This window comes from Sabethes cyaneus, chromosome 3, assembly GCF_943734655.1.
Source record: "Sabethes cyaneus chromosome 3, idSabCyanKW18_F2, whole genome shotgun sequence".
NCBI classification, from domain to species: Eukaryota; Metazoa; Arthropoda; class Insecta; order Diptera; family Culicidae; genus Sabethes; species Sabethes cyaneus.
The window spans coordinates 99,476,623-99,491,955 of record NC_071355.1 but is presented as its reverse complement, the minus strand read 5'-3'; the positions used below and the strand labels follow the sequence as shown (position 1 = coordinate 99,491,955).

General features: G+C 40.9%; 1 protein-coding gene across 1 annotated transcript in view; it reads left to right on the top strand.

Moving 5' to 3' along the window:
* The window catches only part of LOC128744729 (amyloid-beta-like protein), a 156,507-nt gene that overhangs the window by 117,580 nt on the left and 23,594 nt on the right, over positions 1–15,333 (top strand). Inside the window, exons 5-9 of the mRNA XM_053841928.1 lie at positions 12,909–13,333; positions 13,374–13,547; positions 13,750–13,899; positions 13,953–14,665; positions 14,737–14,884. Of these exons, the coding sequence (XP_053697903.1) occupies positions 12,909–13,333; positions 13,374–13,547; positions 13,750–13,899; positions 13,953–14,665; positions 14,737–14,884 (1,610 nt within the window). The remainder of the gene's footprint in view (positions 1–12,908; positions 13,334–13,373; positions 13,548–13,749; positions 13,900–13,952; positions 14,666–14,736; positions 14,885–15,333) is intronic.

Below are 15,333 nucleotides of genomic sequence, written 5' to 3'. Positions count from 1 at the left end.
GCAAATGGAACAAAATTTAGCATGTGAAAAATTTCGAGGGCAAGAATATTTTCTATGGTGAATTAGGACCCCTCCCAACTTTAAGAGGGGGGGCTCCTATACAAACGAAATACAGATTTCCTCATAACTCGAGAACTAATCAAGCAAATGGAACAGAATTTGGCACGTGGGTGTTTTTAGAGACAAATTTTTTTTCTATGATGAATTGGGACCCCACTTTAGGAAGGGGGGCTCCTATACAAATGAAATGCAAATTTCCTCATAACTCGAGAATTAATCAAGCAAATGGAACCAAATTTGGCATGTGAAAGTTTTCTAGGGCATGAATATTTTCTATGGTGAATTAGAACCCCTCCCCACTTTAAGAGGGGGGGCTCCTATACAAAGGAAATACAAATTACCTCATAACTCGAGAACTAATCAAGCAAATGGAACAAAATTTGGCATGTGGGTGTTTTTGGAGACATTATTTTTTTCTATGATGAATTGAAACCCCTCCCCACTTTAGGAAGGGGGGCTCCTATACAAAGGAAATGCAAATTTCCTCACAACTCGAGAATTAATCAAGCAAATGGAACCAAATTTGGCATGTGCCAGTTTTCTAGGACATGAATATATTCTATAGTGAATTAGAACCCCTCCCCACTTTAAGAGGGGGGCTCCTATACAAACGAAATACAAATTTCCTCATAACTCGAGAACTAATCAAGCAAATGGAACCAAATTTGACATGTGAAAGTTTTCGAGCGCAAGAATATTTTCTATGGTGAATTGGGACCACTCCCAACTTTAAGAGGGGGGGGCTCCTATACAAACGAAATACAAATTTCCTCATAACTCGAGAACTAATCACGCAAATGGAACCAAATTTGGCACGTGGGTGTTTTTGGAGACAAAAATTTTTTCTATGATGGATCGGGACCCCTACCTACTTTAGGAGGGGGGGCTCCTATACAAATGAAATTCAAATTTCCTCATAACTCGAGAACTAATCAAGCAAATAGAACCAAATTGGGCATGTGGAGGTTTTTGGAGGCAAAAATATTTTCTATGGTGAATTAAGACCCCTCCCAACTTTAAGAGGGGGTGCTTCTACACAAATGAAATACAAATTTCCTCATAATTCGAGAACTAATCAAGCAAATGGAACCATATTTGGCATGTGGGTGTTTTTGGAGGCAACCATTTTTTCTATGATGAATTAGGACCCCTTACCTTTTTAAGAGGGGGGGCTCTCATACAAACGAAATACAAATTTCCTCATAACTCTAGAACTAATCAAGCAAATGGAACCAAATTTATCATGTGGGTGTTTTTGTAGGCAAGAATATTTTCTATGGTATATTTTCTATGGATTTCCCAACTTTAAGAGGGGGGGGGGGCTCCTATACAAATGAAAAACAAATTTCCTCATAACTCGAGAACTAATCAAGCAAATGGAACCAAATTTGACATGTAAGTGGTTTTGGACGCAAGATTTTTTTGTATGGTGAATTGAGACCCCTCTCTTCTTTAGAAAGCGAGTTATGGCCCATCTCCCCTTTAAGAGGGTGGGCTTCCATACAAATGAAATGCAAATTTCCTCTTATCTCGAGAACTAATCAATCGAATGGAACCAAATTTGGCATGTGGGAGTTTTAGATGGCAGAAGTTTTTTCTATGGTGAATTACGACCCCTTCCCCTTTTAAGAGGGGAGCTCCCATACAAATGAAATTCAAATTTCCTTATAACTTGAGAACTAATCAAGCAAATGGAACCAAATTTGGCATGTGGGAGATTTTGGAGTCTTGAATTTATTTTACGATAGTTAGAGACCTCTCACCCCTGTGGTAGGGGGATGTGGACTCTCATACAAATAAAACAGAAATTTTTGCGAAACTCAAAAACTAATCGAACTCGAGAAATTCGAGACTCTTCCATAAAACATTAGTCAATACAAGACCACAAAAACTATCTATAGTAACACTAGATCATTCAGGACGAGACGGTCGCGAGTGTTGCCGGTGACCCGCCGTCGGAAGCGCCGCCCACTGGGGGGCTTGCAAAACTTGAGATTGTGACAAAGATCATCCGAGATTCATGATTTATGTACAACACAGGTTAATTTGTGGCAATACGAAGTTTGTCGGGTCAGCTAGTGTTTAAATAAACTTACTTTAACTCGCTTGTGGCCTTTAAAAGGGTCATTGGTTACAAATAACATTAAAGCCAAAGCACGTTCATCGCAAATATGACGTGCCATTCGAATTTCCTTCTAATTTGACCTGAATGGCAACAGGCACATAAGTTAACGGCGTGGATTCACTATCTCTTGCTCGGAGAAGATTTTACTAGTTTACTTCCACAGCTTATCGCTTGTTACATAGCAGAAAATACGCATACGCAAATGTCACGTACTCAAAAATTTCTGTTTTATTTTTATGATAGTCCTTATCCTCCTACCACAGGGGTGGGGCGTCTCAAACCATCATGAAATAATTTCTTGCCTCCAATTTGGTTCCATTTGTTTAATTAGTTCTCGAGTTTTAAGGAAATTTGTATTTCTTTTGTATGTGAGCCCCCCCCCCCCCTCCTAAAGAGGAGAGGGGTCTCAATTCACTATAGAAAAAAATCTTGCCGTTTGAAACCCCCACATGCCAAATTTGATTCCATTTGCTTGATTAATTCTAGCGTGATGAGAAAATTTGTATTTCATTTGAATGGGAGCCTCCCTCTTAGAAGGGGAAGGGATCTCAGTACTCCATAGAAAAAATTCCAGCCTTCTAAAACCCCTATATGCCAAATTTGGTTCCATTTGCTAGATTGCTTGATCTCGAGTTTTGAGGAAATTTGTGTATCATTTGTATAGGAGCCCCCCTCTTACGCCATCCAAAAAATTGCTCTCTTACCTACTCCAAAAAATTGCAGGTAATTTTATCTATCCAACGACATACAAATTGATCAGTTTCGTTCAGTAGTTTAGTGGTTATTACTATTTGAAATCTTTCATTCAAACGTTACACTTCTCTTTTCGTTTTCACCCAGCCTCAGTATGGTAAACAAAGACGTAAGAGAATTGTGTACAACGTGCCCCCCCTGGCTAATGTGCCCCCCTTCGTTTTTCCCTAAACATGCGAAATTAAAATGCAAAACCACCCAGAAACTATAGTATTTGATGGAACTAGCCTACTATGCAAGTATGACAGTTGTCACATGCTGTAAAAACAAAACAAAAATAAATTTGCAGCTTCCGATGTAACTTTTGGCGTCATTTCCATAAGCTATTTTTTTGTCAAAATCTGTAAATAACCGGTTGTTGCGATTCGATTGCGTGAAGTAAACTTCAAAAAGACATCCCTGCCAAAAATGGCGGTTTGAAACGCTTTATTTGCTTTAGCATTTAATATTTTTTCAAATAAGTAAAAGCAGGCCAAAATGCCCCACTTGCGGTGGTGCAATTTGCCCCCCTTGCAAATGTGGCTATAAACATATGTAAACAGACCTAAGTTAAAGTCAATTGTCATTATTTAATTCAATTAGTATTGTAGAGTAACCGTGGTGGGAATAATTTGTTACCTATGTCCAAATTCCAGGTAATTCAACTACGCGGTGCGAAATGCCACAGCTGTGGTATAATGTGCCCCACCCAGAAAAGAAAACGTGCACCAGAAGGCCGAAACTAGGTTTATTTTATATAAAAATACGATATTTTGAAAACAAAGGAAATAGTTTTACTTTCTACAAAGTAGAGTTGGTCTGTCACTGGTAGAAATACTCAAATTACCGCATTGGGCATATTATACCGCAGGTGGGGCATTCTACCCCGCGCAGATGAGAAATACAACATGTAGGTGCTTTTCTTAAATAATTCCTAGCATATTTATTCCACAATACTAAACGAAATAAACAATTGCAATTGGTTGTAAACTTAAATACCAACATATACTCGTAGTTGTCACGTTAGTTTGGGGAAGCATAACAGAGATATATCCATTTATTCTTAGGGGGGGGGCACATTATACACATTTCCCCTAGTACTTTCGTGCTACCCAGTCCCAGTATAGTAAACAAAGACGTAGTCCTAAGTCAAAACACTGCAAGAATGCACCATACTACTTCCAACAAGATTCTGCACCGTCTCACCAGGCGAAAGCTACATAGGCTAGATATGAGGACAACGTTCCGAATATTATTTCTTCGGAAGAGTGGCCTACCTCTTCGCCTGATTGGAATCCCCTCGACTTCTATGAAAGAGGTTATCAAATGAAAATAACAAATTTATAACAGGATGAGGTCTAAATAACAATTTTTAGAACAATTTTTTTTAGTACTGAAGCCAGGGATGGAAGATCAGAGATTTTGATAGAATCTGTGAGTTATCGCCACATGCACAGATCACGATCCGTTCAGATCATGACAAAGTGGATCTTTAGCGTTGATCACAAGATTTTGTTCTCTAAACAGTCTCAGCAGTCAATCACAGTGTTACATCTTACCTAGCTGCGAGAAAAAAGGTCACATGCTGCTCGTATTGTGATTCATACGATGCACACAACCAATCGTCTGTATCTGTTATATTTCTCAACGCAATCATGCAATGGACATGATCTGACATGAGGTTTGACATAATCTGTACGGATCGCGACAAAGTGTTGTCGCTTACAAGTAGTGATGTCAGTGAATCTAAATCTGATCGCTTCTGTGATCTTGATCGCTAGAAGCGATTTTTTCCGTCCCTGACTGGAGGGTATTTTCAGCACGCTTTTTAATTCAGCATACATTCATTTGCTGCACTTTCCCAAATAAATATGTTGCCCCTATGTAACAATACTGAAACGAATGTAGCACTCATAAATTTAAAGCGATATGACTATTTTCATAAAAATGGAAGTAGGGTACGAGAGGGTATTTTCAGCAGGTTTATGAATTCAGCCAATTTTAATATGTTATAACTATTTTCTCAATACCGTAAGTAATCTACTATTTTTTAATCAAAGAACGTCAAAACCGCCTGTTCTTCCACTAGAACTAGGCTATAGGCCGAAAAAATAGATACCATCACTTAATGGGCTGAAAATAACCTCCTGTGCCATAATTTGCTAATTTTTATTCAATAAACATCAAAATCATTGTTTCTCCACTGTTTAAGCCGAAAAATAGAAGCAATCGCTTACGTGTATCCGCTCTCGATGATGGTTTGGAAAATGCAGAATTATGTTTACGTTTACTTACGTTTACGTTTACTTACAGAAATCAAACAGCTGTTAATACGGAGCACAGAATAATTTTACTTCCTTTTATCACAGAGGAACACTTAAATTCCCCTCTGACATGAAAATATAAAGCAATTTTTATTCACTAGCAATTTTCAGCATTTTGCTTTCAATTTTAGTCTAAAAACTGAGGTCCTCCATTTACACTACTACAAATATGCGAGGCAGATACGCCAGGAACACTTCTATCATATTGAAGTTAGACTGGCTCAGAGTGGAGACATGTCATCCTAAAAGTATGCAATGCGTATTTTCTTTCTCTTTCCTAGACATGCATTTGATAGGTCGTCTGCTCGATTAGAATGACACTGAAAATAATTCTCATTCCAATTTTGACAGTGTCGCCACTCTATATATAGTCACTCTAGTTGAAATAGCTAGTTTTTGAATGACAACCACTTGCTTCTGCTGCTAGTGTATATGGAAGATTTATTGTACACTAGCGCCAGAAGCAATCGCTCCCTCTTCTGTTGGCTACTCTTACCACTGCGTCCATTATTTTGAACTACTGTGGTATACCCCGTTGTTTCTTTTGCTGTACACTTCAGGCTTACCTATCACTTATTGAGGAAGTGGAAAGCTGGTAGCTGAAGCGAGACAGGTGCTAATCAGGGATGACTTGGTTTATAAATCTTATAATTCTGATCGGCGACGCAAACCAGATCTCCCTGGGCTCTAGTAGGCCCTTTTTGAGATACTGCACTCTGCGTCCTATTAGTGCTCCAAAATTGCAGAGCAAGTGTTTCGAGGTTTCGCTCTCGGCATTACACAGGTGACAAATATGCAAATATCATCTTGCACGAAACCGAGATTTCGAAGATGATATTTACTCGGGCAATGGCCTGTCACCAGACACCGGACGTGCTGAGATCTCTCTTATTGAGACTCAGCAGACTTGAATAACCTTAATACTCGGCATTATAAGTTGTTTTGATTGTTAGAGCGATTGTACGGCCATCCAATTGGTCATAATTGTTCGGCTCTCTCATTGTTTTAGCTCACTCTTCATCACACAGTCCGAGATACAGCAGAATGGATCCGGACCTGTGAATGGAGAGTTAGAACCACATCTGACTAGTTCGTTTGAAAGTTCATTTCCATCTATTCCGCAATGACCAGGGACCCAATACAGGTTTACCGAGTTTACCTGGCTCAGTTGCCGTAAGAGACAAATGCAACCCCAGATAATTTTTGAGAAACACTTGAAAGCTTTAAGGGCTTCAGAAAAAATGCAGGTATTAGCATGTCTGTATTTCCTTTTGAGACAGACGTTTGTACATTCTATTATAGCAGCTATCTCTGCCTGGAAAACTATTGGCCAATCTCCCATTGCTACAGATATTCTAGTTCTGGGGCCGTACACTCCAGCACCCATTTTGACTCCCATTTTTGACCCGTCGGTATAGAACTTGATTGAACCCCTGCGGACGCTAGGTCTCCCCTTGATCCCAAACCGAACGTGATGGTTCGTTCACCGTGTATGGGATGTCGTAGTTGGTTCTAGCTTCCATCCAATCACTGTTCATTTCCACAACTGGGCCAACAGGTAGGAGACCACCCCATCGGTACCAAGAACAAATGGTAGAGGCAACTTGAAACGCTGAAAAGTCTAGAAGACGGTTCGAATATTCCAAATACCGATTTTCCAACCGTATACTTTTAATTGTTTCTTTATCTCTTGCTATAGTATTTAGCGGCCCTTAACATGATCACGATACCTACATTTCTGTGATGAGGCTACCATCTTAGGAATAACTGACGTGATAACTTATACTGAACTTCCTATTCAGCCGCTTGCTACCTTAATCCAGGAAACAGACGCGTTGTGGCTCGAGCAGCATAATCCACACAATTGTGTGGAAGATTCACGCCTTCCAGTTGAACCACGAGGAGACAGACTATTAACACAATCTAACTAGTGCTTCGGTGTACTCCTTAACCATAAGGTTATAACCTTAACGTCTGCATTGACGAACGCATGGTCGTGGATTCGAATCTCAGTAGAATCAAGGAAGTTTGAAGTCAAGTGATTTAAGCATGGTTTAATTCTTAGACCCCCTCATTACTCTTACTTCATGGTGAACTCAATCTTACTTCGTTGGTGTCTTTAGAAATACAAAAAGTAGTACTGGCTCAAGGAACAAGTAAGCGCAACAGAGCAAACTTTGAAGGAAAGGTTAACCCAAAATCATCGGCACAGCCAATGAGGGATAATTGGGAGGTTGGTGTCTTAAAGATTGCACTGGAAAGAAATGCATGGGTAAAAATTGATGAAATTTTGGAAAAAACTAGTTTAGAGTGTAATGTTTACATGTGCAAAATTTGGTCAATCTATCAAGTGGCTATTGACATGGCTTCCAAGCATGAAGTGCTTCGACTAAAAGTTATGGGCACGATCGTGGAACATCCTGGCCAGTCCCACAGGTGGATCGCAAAACAGTTGGGAATCAACCATTCGATCATGTCCCGTGTGGTAAAATTGTTCAAGGAGACCCAAACGACCCAGCGGCGAGCTGGCAGCGGAAGAAAAGCAAAGTCGACCGACCCTGTGAAGGCAAGAAAGGTGAGCGTTTACTTCAAGCGCAATCCGAACCTTTCGATTTGGGGCATGGCTAAGAAGGTCAATTATGCCGCCTTCATCCAGCAGACAACAAAGTGAGCCGGACTTCATATCTTCGAGAAAAGGAAGGCGCCTAACTGAACCGAAAGACAGAATACTTTGGTCACATCCCGCGCCAGGAGGCTGTACCGCGAGTAGGTGCTGCCAATATGTATCGTAAAGGGCGATGTACGTCTCCATCAAGTGGATGTCAAGCAGATCCCGGCCAGAAATTTTTCGTCATTAAGTCCTGCCTGGATGTTGTGGAGAAGTTTCGGAAGAGAAGGTCGACAAATTTCCCTAGAAGTAGTTGGTGTGGTAGGCGATCTGTGGATGCAGAGAATTCAGCATGCCGTACATAACGACCGGCATCATCAACGGCCAAATATATGAAAATAAGAATGCCGCCAGAAGCGCCTGCTGCCCTTGCTCCGGTCCCACGAAGGTAACACTCTGTTTTGGGTAGATCTGGCATCGTGCCAATACGCGAAACCGGTGATAGAGTGGTAGGTGATCACTGATCAACGATATTGTTTTTGTGCTGAAGGAGCCAAATCTACCAAACTCTCCGGAACTTCGTCCAATAGAAAAATTCTGGGCGATTATGAAAGCAAGCTCCGGAAAACAGGAAAGCGGTTCAAAAATGACCAGGATTTGAAAAAAGAGTTGATGAAAGTATGTAAGAAAGATGGTCCAAGTGTTGCACAGGATTTGACGGATAGCGTTAAGTCCAAGATGCGATCATTTAGCCTAGGAGAGGAGGTTAAAAAAACCAACTTTGCTAAAACATTTATTCATATAAGAGGCTTGTCTGTACAGAAAACCAGGTCTCTGACATAACATCATAAGAGGCTTATCGGTAACTAGCAATGGATTGTATTCTCAGTCACCTCACTGGTCGACTGCTGGACTGCTCGATTGCTCAACTGGTTGACTAGTTGAGTAGTCAACTGAACTGGTCGATTAGACTGTTCGATTTGATTGCTCGACTGGATTGCTTAACTGAACTGCTCGACTAAACTGTTCGATTCGACTGCTCGACTCAACTGCTTGATTGGACAGATCGAATTGTCTGCTCGACTGAACAGCTCGATTTAACTGCTTGACTGGACTACTCGACTCAACTGTTCGACTCAACTGCTCGATTAAACAACTTGACTGGACTGTTCCATTCGACTGCTTGACTGGACTGCTTGACTGAACAACTTGATTCATCTGCTCGACTAGACTGCTCGACTAGACTGTTCGACTAGACTATTCGACTCAACTGTTCGAGTTAACTGATCGACTGAACCGCTTGACCCAACTTTTCGACTAGACTAGACTCTACTCAAATGCTTTACTCAACTGCTCGACTGGACCACTCGACTGCTCAATTAAACTGTTCGACTGGACTGCTCGACTTAATTGCGCGATTGAACTGCTCGACTGGATCGTTCGATTCGACTGCTTGACTTAACTGTTCGAATCAATGCTTGACTCAACTGCTCGATTCAACTGTTTGATTCCACTGTTTAACTAGACTGCTTGAATCAACTGTTCGACTCGACTACTCGACTCAACTGCTCGATTAAACTGTTCGACTGGACTATTCGATTGGACTACTCGACTGAAATGCTCGATTAAACTGTTCGACTGGACTGCTCAACTGAACTGCTTGACTGAACAGCTTGATTCATCTGCTAGACTAGACTGCTCGACTCAACTGCTTGACTTAACTGCTGATTCGACAGCTCGATTCAACTGCTCGACTAGACTACTCGACTCGACTGCTCGACTCAACTGCTTGACTGACTACTCGACTCAGCTGTTCGACTGGACTGCTCGATTAAACTGTTCGACTGAGCTGCTTGACTTAACTGCTTGACTGGACTGCTCGACCCAACTGCTCGACTCAGCTGCTCGATTCAACTGCTTGACTGGATACTCGACTCAACTGTTCGACTGGACTACTCGACTGAACTGTTCGATTAAACTGTTCGACTGGACTGCTCGACTTAACTGCACGATTGAACTGCTTGACTGGACTGTACGATTCGACTGCTCGATTGGACTGCTTGACTGAACAACTTGATTCATCTACTCGACTAGACTGCTCGACTAGACTGTTCGACTAGACTGTTCGACTAGACTGTTCGACTCAACTGTTCGAGTTAACTGATCGACTGAACCGCTTGACCCAACTTTTCGACTAGACTAGACTCTACTCAAATGCTTTACTCAACTGCTCGACTGGACTACTCGGCTCAACTGCTCGATTAAACTGTTCGACTGGACTACTTGACTTAACTGCTTGTCTGAACTACTAGACTCAACTGCTCGATTAAACCGTTCTACCAGACTGCTCGACTCAACTGTTCGACTGAACCGCTTGACCCGACTGCACGACTAGACTGCTTGACTAAACTGTTCGATTCGAGTGTTCGACTCAACTGCTCGACTAGACTACTCGATTCAACTGCTCGACTGAACTGCTCGATTCAACTGCTCGACTTGACTGCTCGATTCAACTGCTCGGCTTGACTGCTCGATTCAACTGCTCGACTTGACTGCTCGATTCAACTGCTCGACTCGACTGCTTGATTCAGCAGCTCGACTAAACTGCTCGACCTAACTGCTTGACTCGATTGCTTGATTCGACTGCTCGACTCGCCTGTTCAACTCGATTGCTTGTAGCGATATCATATGGTCGGTGGTAAATCAGATCGAACCAAATCGCAAAATTTTACAAAATGAGTTAATGACAGCAAACGATCAAAAATTTTCAATTTCAAAAGCAACATTTTACTCTAATCAGGCTACAAGAATGTTGCGAACAGCCTGAATTAGAAGATGATTTCGAAGTCAGAATTTTGTCACTCGGTTCTGTCTGACTGAACACTGACCATATGAATCGGTTCGCAGCAGATAATGGACACAAAAGAGCCATTTTGCCCACCTATAGAATCAGCATAGTGGAGATAATGTTTTTATTCAGTTAATTAAAATTCAATGCGAGCAAAAAACTATTTGTTTCAGTTTCCGGCTATGACTTTTATGTACAACACCTTAGAGCTATGTATATTATGCAATATAGAAACTCAAAGAATTAATACAAAGATTAAACATTTTCACAAACACTGGCCAGTGGAATGTATTCGCAGTTTTCTGAATTCTGAACAGACTGAATATTTTCCGGATCGTAAGATTCGGGCTCAACTAGTAGTTAATAAGTGCTTATTTATTACTTGAGAGCTTCAAAAGTATCCAACCTAAAATTAATTTTGGTGATCATTTCTGTCTTTTGCATTTTTTTAGAGTACGATCTTTAGTAGAGTTTGTCTTTCAGAATTCAAATTCATGCTGAACTTTTTTTTGCAATTGTACTGTCGCAAAGTTTGAGAACGTTTTTTCTAGAAAGTATATGTTTATTAATAAATATGTTGAAAATATTAACCGATTGCTTTCAAAAACTCAGTATTACGATTGAATTGTAACAGGTTTTGAAGTTTTCTTGGAATTTTGTTTCAATGCGGTGTGCTAGACATTATTTACCTACTTTAAAAATTAAAAATTGAAGCATGCATCGTTAATTTTTCTAAGACAAACTGTTTTGCAAGAATATAGAAGTTTTTCCGAATAGTGAATATCACGATAATGACAGATTTGTAAATTGCCATCTGAAATTCAGTTTATTATATACCCAATCAAAGAAAGTAACAGCAAATATATTTCTACACTCAAGCACAGCTCATACCTCCTTTAACCTCTATCACTTTTTGCTATTCAGATAAGCAGACATTGCATAAATGTCAAATGTTGACATTGTTTCGAAATTTTGTGTTAACATTTGAATTATAGCTTCAGTAATAACCACGTACGTTACACTCATGTTGTGAAAATATTTACACAATCAAAAATGGGTTCACAGAATATAACACAATCTACTACTTTAATAGTTTTATCTCAAAAGCTCGAATACCATCATTCATGGGGTACAGTTTAACGCTCGAAGTTAGGCCACAAAATATTGTCACGATGGAAACATAAATATACGATAATAAAACCATTTTCACTTATTATGCGCACACCCACACGTACACACTGTGCATCCTGCCCAGCTCCCGTGGGTTAGTCTCGCTAGTTATCCTTCAGGCGGTTACACTACGTTACGGAACGTGTTCACCAGTTCAACACATAAAAAGTTATCGGTCGGTGGTCGGATTCTGTGAACCAGAAAGAAGGTAATGGGGTACTTCCGAAAAATGCAGAAGATTATAGTAACGAATTGCGATTTTCATAGCATCCAGTTCCTTCTTTCCTGTACAGCTGAACTCCAAAAATGAAGAGAGAAAATTATCGCCGCCGATTTATGCTTACTACTCCAGAAGTAATGAAACATTTCGTGTGAATTTGTAAAAATCTATTACGTTTTCGAATTACGAACATTTTTTCAATATAGTTCAAAAACTGGCTGTCATTTTGTGTGTGTAAATTTTCGGCACTTTATCCAGCAACTTAGTGCTACTCAAATATATAATAAATGTATTTTCGAATGCACAGTTTTAAAAACGAATGCTTACTTCATTTTAATACTTAATACGATTTTTACAACTATAACCCAATTCCAGCTAAGCTGTGATACAATATTCACGTGTGTTTTTTGTACGTCACTATTTTCAATTGTCCGAATACCCCCACTCTTTTGGGGAAATTTCTATCCCGCACTGTGGATGTGTCTTATGGGCTGGACTTTGTCGTATCGGGCAACTATTACTTTTCCTGCCGTTTTTATGTCAGGTCATTACTGACTGCTCTGCTTATTGAGATATTTTGCTGCGGCATTCGTTTTCAGAAAGCAGCAGTTCACGAATATCTACCGCTATAACTAATGGTTCTTCTGGCGTACGCCGTCCGGTGCGATTGCTATACATTATACAGTTTTCCGACGCGACCAAATACGCGAAAGTGAGTGGAAAACTGATAAATGAATATCATTTTTATACTTAATGTGTGTCGATTCGATTGCAATCGTTCTAATGAGTTTGTCGTACCTATCCTTTCTCTTTCTTTCCAGTGCCGATGAAAGTGAAAAAGACCGACCTTCCGGTATTACCACAAGACCCTGAAGTATTGCCATCGCTAGACGACACAGAGACCGACAACTCGGAAGATGACGATGACGAGGATGACATTGATGATGATGAAGATGAGGACATGATGGGTGATGAGCCAATTGAGAGCGATGATGACGAATACGATTCCGAAGAAGATTTTGACACTGATAAGGAACCGGATACTGGGTCCGCGGTATGGGACACTTTCAGCACACCACTTTCGTTGATGGGGTCTAACAAGGAAAAGAAAGACTCGTACACCACCACACCAGCCAGTACAACAGAAAAGCAAACCGAAATTCCCACTACTCCTATCACAGCCATACCGACCCCCGATCCGTACTTCACTCATTTCGACCCACGTTACGAGCATCAGAGCTTCAAGGTTTGTAGGATTATTTCGATGTGATTTATACTGTTCGTAGAGTTTGCACACTGAATTTCAGGAAGCACAACAGCGACTCGAGGAAAGCCACCGCGAAAAGGTCACAAGAGTCATGAAGGATTGGTCCGACTTGGAAGAGAAGTATCAGGATATGCGTCTCGCGGATCCTAAATCAGCTCAAACTTTCAAACAGCGCATGACCGCTAGGTTCCAGGTAATTTTTCTGCTTCCGTTTAGTGCAAAATCATGTCATGGATTTTCCAAATTTCAAGTAGTTGAAATTTTGTTGGTTTAGTAGTTGATTGCACTAGTTAAACATCATCGTAGCGAATGGAATGAAGCAATAGTAGTTTGAAAACATTGACATGACTTTCAACACTTGCATTAAACAACCGAATGTATTCGTAACATTCTAGACTTCTGTGCAGGCACTTGAAGAGGAAGGCAACTCGGAGAAACATCAACTGGCAGCAATGCATCAGCAACGGGTGCTGGCCCACATCAACCAGCGTAAGCGAGAGGCAATGACCTGTTACACCCAAGCATTAACCGAACAACCACCAAACGTAAGTCCTTTATGAAAAAAAAGGTTCTATTCTAATAGCATCTTTTATTATAGGCTCATCGCGTAGAAAAATGTTTACAAAAATTGCTACGTGCATTACATAAAGACCGCGCGCATGCTCTTTCTCACTACCGTCATTTGTTAGGATCAGGAGGTACCGGAGGTCTGGAGGCCGCAGCCTCCGAAAGACCACGCACCTTAGAGCGATTGGTGGACATCGACCGTGCTGTTAACCAATCAATGGCTATGCTCAAACGCTACCCAGAACTCTCGACAAAACTGTCCCAACTAATGGATGATTACATTCAAGCGTTGCGATCGAAGGATGAAACTCCAGGATCGATGTTAGCCATGACAGAAGAAGCCGAAGCAACCATTTTAGACAAATACCGCATGGAAATTGAGCGTAAAGTTAGTGAGAAAGAACGTCAACGTCTAGCTGAAAAGCAACGAAAAGAGCAACGTGCCCAGGAACGTGAAAAAATCCGCGAAGAGAAGCTACGCTTGGAAGCTAAAAAGATGGAAGCTGCCTATAAGCAGCAACAATTACAACAGCAGCAACAACAGCAGCAACAGCAGCAGCAACAACAACAGCAACAGCAGCAGCAGCAACTTCAACAACAGCAGCTACAGCAACAACAACAACAGCAGACTCAGACTCATCAACCAGTTTCGGAACAGCCAGCACAAACTCAAAAGCAAACCGAGCAAGATACACAGAAGGATATCGAAACTACCCGTGACTACACCGAGGAAGTAACCAACACGTAAGATTTCCATTCACCAGCAGCGCATTACAAGTTTTATAATACATCTGTTGTTGTTTTTTTGTCCGCAGTATTAGTCCCCAATCGACAGCTCTGCCAACCGTCGATGATGAAGCGGTGCAGCGCGCAGTCGAGGAAGTAGCTGCCGCGGTGGCACACCAGGAAGCGGAACCCAAAATGCAGCATGTACTGGCTCATGACATCGGCCATGGTGAACCGGTAAGGTCATTTCATTCCTAAATTTTTTGAATTTGTACGCTTTTTGAAAGAGTAGGCAAGTCAAGTGGAAGCAGAGTCAGTATGACAGTATAACTTTGCCACTCTCGGACACTCAACTTGTCGAACTGAGTTGAGTAGTACATAACATTCGACAACTGGTCTGTAACGTTCAATTGTTTGCAGTTGGGGACAGCTTGGTGGGGTCACGTTCATACGTGTCCCTATAGTGGAAAAGTGTAAGGTCGCAAGCCACTTGTACAAAAGGTTGCTTTTTATAATGGGTGACAACTAAAATTATGGATTTTTTTAGGCCCCTATACTCAACAATAAACGAACTCAGAGAGAAATGAGTATGTGTTAGCTCTCTCTCTCTTCTTTTTGTCATTATTTTTTGTTTTGTTTATGCTTGCATTGATTCGCTTAAAATGACGTCGAAATAAGAAGCATTT